Below are 8,678 nucleotides of genomic sequence, written 5' to 3'. Positions count from 1 at the left end.
CGTGGTCCTAACAACTAAATTTTGGAAGCAATTGTTCAAATTAACAGAGGTTAAGTTAAACATGAATTCAACAGATTATCATCAATCAGATGGCCAATCAGAAGGTGTCAACAAGGTAATCGTAATATATTTACGCTGCTTTTCAGGTCATAAATCCAAAGATTGGATACAATAGCTACCCTGAGCCGTATATTGCTACAAGACATCCTACCCCTCGGCATTACAAACAACATCATTGCAACAATAAAAACATTTGAAATAGGTGCATTGGAAGACTTATTGTCTGAAACTAAAAGGGATAACTTGTTGACTACCACTCATGAAAGGTTGCAAGAAGCCTAGAACCAATATCAAAAGCACTGTAAATGAGAAGCACATCCATTGAGAGACACTTCAACATCGGAGATTATGTATAGCTAAAACTCCTGGCATGACAACCATGGCAATAACAACAGCAACAAAACAAAATTACCTCCTAAATATTTTGTGCCATTCAGAATCATAGAAAGAATATACTCAATTGCTTACCGATTGGAATTGCCACCATCTAGCAGAATCCACAATGTTTTCCTTTCCATATATGTCTACCCAAGCAATTCCATGGACAATAGCCAAACTGCCACCAGTACCAATCATCCAGAAGGACATGCATTACCACAACCAGAAAAAAAGATACTATGGGTTCGACTATATAGAGGCACCCTCCGATTACTAATCAAATGGGCAAATCAACTGGATACATAAAATTCAATGGAGGATGCAACATTCATCAAATCTCTATCCAACATTGCAGGTTGAGGACGAGCTAGTTCACCAGGTCAGGCGAGATGTCATGGTGGACATAACATAATTATCAAAGGAAAAAAAGAAATAAAGAAGTGGCCAATTAGTTAAGGATTAGAATATGGCAATAGCAGTAACAACTAACAAGGATCATGCAAATTGGTTGGCATAAAAATAAAAAATACATTAAAAGCACAAAAAAAGTGATGTTTATTAAAAAAAAGACCCCCCACCCAGGCATCCTAGGTTCAAGCTACTTGGCAACTTGTAATGCACTAATGCCTACGCTACATGAACAGCTCAGTCAAAACAGCTTAAGCATAAAGTTCAACAGGTACAATATCAATACAATTGATGGACAGTTTCCATCCTAAGAACTATGGGAATTTGGTATTGATGGGCCTGAGGGCGGTGGACGTGTAAGTTTCCCTCTCAAGGAACAAATCTGAACACGAAGACTGGACTCTGTAAGTCGACAAACTTGTAAGATCCTTCAAGTGAGTTCAAATATATTGCTTCTCGGGGCTCCTGGCTTACTCCACTCTGCATGGCGTAGTCCAGTGCCATTTCATAGTCAACCTGGGGAATAATAAAAAAAATAAACAGATGATTGAAATAGAACGTTTGATGGCCTAATTTATCAGCACTCCAGACGTCATGCAGCTTTGCAATAGGAAAAAAAAAGCAATAACAAATATGACGTGATTGTATTCTACATCAGCAACGAATTCATTCAATATATCATATATGACTTCTGAAAAGTAATGCAGACACATCTTGAAACAGAGCACACAAGAAAATGTGCCAGACTCAGATTTATCTTTATTTTGTTTATATATAAGTTTTTTCTTACCTGTTCAACATGCTGAGTCAAGCAGTCTCTAAATGTCATCTCTGTCACCTCCTCAGAATTTACCTTCTCAAGGAGTTCCTCATCTTCCTTATCATAGCGTGGCCGTTTGGGGGGAGATTGATCTGCAATTTCTACCAGAGTTTCCATAATCGCTCTTGCAACATCAGGAATATATCTGTAAATATAAAATAGTAAAATAAGATAAAAATGCATACAATTTGGGAGAACTTTGTGTCAGTGTGAAGCAGCATGTGAGTCATTTTGTTCATAATAAATTCATTATCACAGAATGTAGTTTTTCTACAAATACTGGTAAGGATTAGGGAAGACGAGTTTTAGTCCCAGGAGTTTACGTTGTCAGCCTGAATGCCAGTAGTAACACTATATACCAACCAATATCAGCATTCAACAAGTATTATGGAATGTGCGGTTCAGTACAGCTTCAAAAACAGGAGCTTTGCCATAATTCTAATTATACAACACTCTGACCCCCAAAGTAGAAAGTAGAAACTACCTGTTCAGGTTCCTTTTCCTGTCCTGCCGCTCACGAGCCTGAAGTTTCTTCACAATCTTAGACTTCAGTTGAAGACAGCACTGCTTCAGGGTTGACTGGAGGTGCAAGAGGATGATTAATATGTGGCCTTACAGACACAGTTAATCAGGGAAGTTCGAATGTACCTTAACAGCAGATGATATTTCAGTTATGTCATCCCCAATGTACTCCTTTCCAGTTCCTTTGAAAGGTATCTTTGTACTTACAATGCTCACAAAGACACCAATCTTATCTTGCTGATGATTAATTTTGTAGCTGCTCCAACTAAAAAGCAGGATGGGGAAAGGTATAGAATAGGTAGAACATCTGATACTAATGATACACTAACCAAGCTAAAAAAATACTCACGGGATCCTTTTTAGAGCAGTTCTTGTGATGACATCAGCACCTTGTTCAAAAAGAAGCGGTATTCTGTTTGCAAACCTAAAAATATTTAGACCCTGAATGAAACAAAGATAACAATATAAGAATTTTAATCCCAGTAGAATCATGTAGTGATATCTTGTCAGTTACTCCCTCCGTCCGTAAATAGAAGGCACAACTCCTCCAGCACCAAGAGTCCAAGACCAATAAACGATCTAATTTACGTGCGTTCCAAGGAGAGCGTTTTGGATGTCGCGCAAGCGTGCATGCAGGAATGGCCAGCCCATTCACTCCTCCACGTGCGAGAAAGAGAACATGCATGCTCTGTGAGTAACGGTCTGTGCATGCGGCGAGGGAGGAGGGAGGCAAGGACGTTAGCAGGCACAGCAGTAAATGTTGCATGCGCGTGAATGGTGCCAGGACTCAGCCGACTATAGAAAAAAGTGGTTACGCCTTCTATTCACGGACGGAGGGAGTAAAATTTAAAAAGCAAAGGATGGAAAGAACATTCCCCATAGTTGGAGCTCAATGTAATACTGACAAACAATTATGTTTGCTCCTTAAAAGTTTCGCCATCAAATCAATGAAGTGGAAGAACTCAGTGAATCTAAAACGTGCAAGCAGCTATTACTGTTTAAATCAGATATGCCCAGGTCTCAACAGATAGCCAAAATTGCGAGTTCTCATTCTTCCAATTTTTAGAGTGGTGAAATTCATAAATTCTAACATTTTTCTTTTTTTGCAGGCCAGGCCATTAGAAGTTAACATGTTTCCCTATAATTTTAGTCAACATGAGGAAGTAGTGTTATGGGTATTAGTTATCAAGCATAATCTTTCCTCTTTTGTTTAATGTCATAATTGTTTACATGTTTGATGATTATTTAGCCTACCCCAACTTGTTTGGGACAGGCTTTGTTGTTGTTGTTGTTGTTGTTGTTGTTGCAGGCCAGGCCATTCTAGGAGTTTAATTCAGTATAGTATCTCAGACAGAAAGGAACTACCCTGGGAAATTTAAAAATGTTAGCATCAAATAAGACAGGAAATCAAATAGGAGTAATCAACTATCATGATCTTTACAATAATACCATCACAAATTGAATGTTGGGAATAATCCTGTGTCTAGGAGCTTAATTTCAGCATGAAGTAATAACAGTAATAGAGGCTAACTGTGTAATATTCTGCATTAATTACAAGGCTATCACAGCCTAAAATATTGGAGAGAAAATCAGAATGACTAAGTCATTCCAGCCACCAAACCCACTGTGTTCGTGTGTATGGGAGTTCCTGGTGATCTGTTTGGGGGGCTATTTGCCTATCATTGAAAATTGCTGGAACCACAAAGGACAAACAAAATACATGTTTCTACAATCTTTTTTAACAGAATAAATAAAGCATAAATGTTGCCGTACAGAGTAAAACTTGAAGTGTTTCCTTACTTGTTTAACATCTTTTCCACCAATGCTTATCCCAGCTTCAACAATAAATGGGTGACCTTCAAAAACCTGAGCGCTGAACGGAGGACAACATTTAAGTTATTAGTTTGTTCAAATATGCAGTATTGAAATCCCTTCTGGAGTTTAAAATGATATACCTGCTTGCATGTGTTGCAACCATATCAGGGTGCAACTCTTTTATGATACCCAGGCGTAAATTATATTCACCTGCAGGACTAAGACACTATAGAATTGGTTGATTTTGATACCACGATGACCAGTTGCACATATGAGAGCAGCCAAAGAATAGCAGAGAAATAAAGGAGGTAGGGAATGCATACATTGCCACTGGGATCATCAAACTTAGCCTGCCTAAATAGTTGATGTATTCGAACTAATTGCTGAGAAGTAAGGCTCTTAACTGTCATTTTTGGACTGAAATCAGGTCCCATCTCCCCTACCAAATCAAAAATATGTTATATTAAAACATAGAACTGATAACAAGAATAGTAAAGCCTAGATACAGAGTAATACAAAAGTATAACAACAATACAACTACATTTTTAGCCCAAAACAGGTTATAATAGGATTTGTAAATAATTTTAGTGGAGAGTAGAATACTTTGAAAAAGCAACATTAGAGACATAACGGAAACTCAGAACCATAAACACCAAGACAAAGATCAAACTGCCAAAGGAAGCTTTACTTCACGATCGCAAAAGATTCTATTCTAGAAAATTGGACTATAGTGGTCCATGATGTGTTGAAAACAGATAGAAACTATATTGACTTAGTTATTTTTTTTTTAGTTTACAATAACCAGGTCAGCCACAATGCATATCATACAACTCACCAATTAAACGTTCAGCGTGTGGCTTGCTTATATTCACAAACTCGTGTTGTAGAAACTGTAAAAGATTTTGCTTTGTAGTCTCTGCAACTAAGCGTTTTATCAGTAACAAATCGACCGCAGATGGGTGATGCTTTGTTTGAAGTGGAACAGGAGGCATAACATCTGTCCGGCGTGCAAACTTTATTGTTAAGTTTTTGCTGCAGGAAACAAATTCATTCATGAAAAAATGGCAACAGCTTTCGCACAACATAAATAACCATAAACGAAATGCTTACTCTGCTGCATCAGATAGAAATTTAAAAAGGAACTGAGCATATGGCGTGATGACTGCCATCTGACGCATATAATGGAGGATCTTTGACTGCACAAAAGAGATCACTTGATTAGCTTTACAGCACAATTCCTTGTTTCAAATGTTCCAAAAACGTGCTACTCACACGATGAGTTGTCCAATTTCCCTCAATTATAACTTCAATCTCTGCCCCATGCCAGTGAGTTTTGTTCTCTCTTTTCTCATGTAAATGAACATGAGGGATATTTCTGAGAAGTGGAATACACCAAAATGGGTCATGGTAAAGGTAAACTGCAGAAGTTACCAAAGTGACATAAATAGAGACAAAATGCAATATCAAGTCAGTACGTGTGTTGAACATACACACAAACAAACAAGCTCTACTTACTTATGAATATCTATGTCCAGACGACAGAAGGAAGTATAGTTCTGGTCTTTCATAGACGACTTAATTTCAATAGGAAGTCCTGTGCTCATCTTTGACCATATAAGTGCCTGTTCTAATCCACAATTATAATGTAAACAGAACATTAGAGCCAGTAAAAAAATAATAATCCATGAGAATACTATAGGTCACATGTTTATTGTCATAAGCTATTTTACAGAGGCAAAACACGATGAGTATCTCTTAGACAAGGGATAGGTTAAGCAAAAGAATACCATCAAATTTTAAACAACAAACAAGAGAACAAACTAATAATAGATCACTTAAAAGGTATAATCAAAGTGAAAGAAAAGGATGATTATGCCAACTGCAAACAAGTTGCTATTATGATTGTAATAACATTTTACATTAGTTATGATGCAAGTTTTACATGGCTATGTAGAAATGAAATAAAAGTATCATGACAAACAGCATAAAATGAGTAATGCTTGGTTGTACACTTGCACTATCCAATCCAAACCCAAAGACAGTCATTCCCAAGCAAAAGAAAGAAAACAATTTCAATATTTCATGATAATGTAGAAATCAACTAACTGTTTGCATTCATTCTTATCTATCAAAAAGATACAAAACAATAGTTCACAACAGCATACAATTTAGAAAGCTTCTTCTCAACAGCGTACACAAAAAAATTTACCATTTTAGCACCGAGTCCAAATTTTCCACGTGTTTGCCTCAAACCATACTTTGTGCCCGACAAAACTGCACCAAATGTAAATAACTCCAATGATATTGGGCATCATGGTACTATCTCCTCTCCAAGCAAGAAAGGATAAAATTGTTTGGATTCAGCATTTATGGATTAAAGATAGCATTAAAAACCTACCTCTCCCAAGCATATTTGGGATATCATCATGTGGCATACCTCTACCATTATCCTGCATCCACGGGGGGAGGGGGGTGGATTAGTCAAGATCAAAAGTAAGAAAATATATTTTCGTCGGATATATCACATTGTCACGGCAATACCTTGCAAGTCACTTTGAAAAGTGCAGCCTCACCCCGACCTTTTCCTCGAACAGATGGAGCCTCCTTAACTTTCTTCCCAAGTGCAGCGTTTTTAGCTTGAGTTTCTTGGAAACGTGCTTCCTTGGCCAGGCGTTTCTAAGTATTGCGAAATCATACAACTTTATCAGACTTAAAATTACGAATAATACAAAGAGGTAAGTTTGTGAAGTCCACAACGCCTCTCAATACATCCACAATGTCCAAACTAATACAAACCTAGGTGCTCATCTTACCTCACGATCCTTTTCTGACTCAAAATCATCATATAGTGCCTCGTCAAAACGCTGTCGATCCTCTAGCCCTATCATTGTGTTGAACTTGGTCCTTGTGATCTCTTCTCTGACAAGGATATGGCAAAACAAAGTTATGGGGCACTGTCCCATACTGCAAAATAGAAAAGACAACAAAGAATACATTTGGGGAGTACTTACATTGTAATCTCTATATCAGGGAGCTCTGATATGGATTCGGCGGAATCAAGGGCATTCTCAACCAGCTCCCGCATAGTTGTGTACAGGGATTTACCAGGCTGGCCAGCACCATTACATCAGTATCTCTGTGAAATAATGACTACAATGGTATCTGATAGATTTCCTACCCAAAAGTGTACTACAACTAGAGTGAGTAATATCCGTGAATCAAAACAATGGTATTGATAGTTTCTGTTGTTCCCCACTGTCAATGTGGTCTAAGTTTAATTTCTAGATTACATTGCGCATGAACCAGGAGGAAAATAAAGAAATTATACTGTCTGTCGACAAGATAATAGGGCACCTGCACCTAGCTAAATTTCCAAATGCGCGACATCTAGCTGTTGCACCCAAATCGGCTAAAAGTCCTTAGAGAACAACTCACATTGTCAAATCCGGCAATGTTCTTGTTCTCCGCGAAGAATTCAGCAGGCGATTCTGCAGGAGAAACCCCAGAAAAGATACAAAAGGCATAAGATAAACCGACACAAAAAAAAACGAAATTCTTTATGAGAAAGGGGATCGGGGAGGGAGCTCACTCTGCTTGAGGAGGCTGCTCTCCTTGGCCGACGCCTTGGGACCGGCAGCCGCCTTCCCCTTCCCCGTCGCCTTCCCCTTGCCCGCCGCTGCCTTGGGGTTGTCTTCTTCTTGGCCTCGGCAGCGGCGGCAGTAGCCTCGTTGTCGGAGGTGTCCATGGCGAGGTCGGATCGAGTTGGACAGGGAATCCGCTAGGGTTTGGGGTTTGTCCGTACAAAATTGCAGAGCGCGAGCTCTCAAAAGTCTGAGCGGAGACGGTTTAGGAACTTTGGGCGGAGACTGTCGTACCAGATGTATCTGAATGGTCCATCATAAAGGAGAAAATCCCCCAATCTAGCGTCACAAAATGACATGTTTTCTTATATAGCGTCCCAAGATCAAATTTTCCTAATATAGCACTGGGGTTTGTTTTTATCTCCTATCTAGCACTACCGTCAGGGTATAACATTTTGTGCCTATCAAAAATTGAAAAAATTGGAGGATAGACCAAAATACCCATACGAACAGGTCACAATCCATGAGCCATCGGTTCTTTCTCTTCTCCCGAACCATCGCGACTCACCACTGCACCAAAGCGATGGCCAACGGCGGTTTGGCTCTGCCTCCCAACGAGGAGCCTTTTCCCTCGGATCCGGGGGGCATGGATCAGGGAGGGTGGAGCGACCCGAGGAGTGGCGCCGGCTGTGGCGACGGTGGCACAGGCAGGAGCGCTTGCGGCGGCAGCCCCAAGCAGAGACGCGTGCGCATCCCCGCACTGCCTCGACAGCGGCATGTGTGCAGCCCCGCACAGCCCCAGTGGAGGCGTGTGCGCACACCTTGCACGACCAAGCACATGAACAAAGGTGCACACCCAACGGCACTCGAAGGTCTGGCATGGCCACATTGTTGGACGGGTGGGTTCTCATCCTCTCCTCATTGTGTTCTTGCTGTTGATGCCCTTTCAACTGTTGGTACAATTACTCATAGTTTAACATGTTTTTTATTTGGTTCATAGGTTTTGTCGGTTGTAGAAAGTGACCAACTAGTGAATATTTATAGTTTTGTTGTACGTTGTGATCGGAAGTGGCCTAGAACTCAATGACACAGGA

General features: G+C 39.8%; 1 protein-coding gene across 1 annotated transcript; it reads right to left on the bottom strand.

Moving 5' to 3' along the window:
- Window positions 1-879: 879 nt before the first annotated feature.
- LOC136551548 (DNA topoisomerase 6 subunit B-like) lies at window positions 880-7,890 on the bottom strand. Its single transcript, XM_066543085.1, is given in 20 exon segments — window positions 880-1,362; window positions 1,637-1,811; window positions 2,151-2,245; window positions 2,315-2,453; window positions 2,538-2,629; window positions 3,989-4,061; window positions 4,144-4,229; window positions 4,327-4,442; window positions 4,839-5,035; window positions 5,114-5,199; window positions 5,276-5,378; window positions 5,519-5,625; window positions 6,213-6,277; window positions 6,402-6,453; window positions 6,545-6,679; window positions 6,817-6,922; window positions 7,015-7,112; window positions 7,439-7,491; window positions 7,593-7,689; window positions 7,692-7,890. Coding segments are annotated over 20 exon segments (2,079 nt in total). The 5' UTR covers window positions 7,749-7,890; the 3' UTR covers window positions 880-1,215.
- Between the last annotated feature and the right edge of the window lie 788 nt (window positions 7,891-8,678).

Source organism: Miscanthus floridulus, chromosome 4 (assembly GCF_019320115.1).
Source record: "Miscanthus floridulus cultivar M001 chromosome 4, ASM1932011v1, whole genome shotgun sequence".
NCBI classification, from domain to species: domain Eukaryota; kingdom Viridiplantae; phylum Streptophyta; class Magnoliopsida; order Poales; family Poaceae; genus Miscanthus; species Miscanthus floridulus.
Note: the sequence above shows the minus strand (reverse complement) of the source record. Positions and strands in the feature narration are given on the sequence as shown.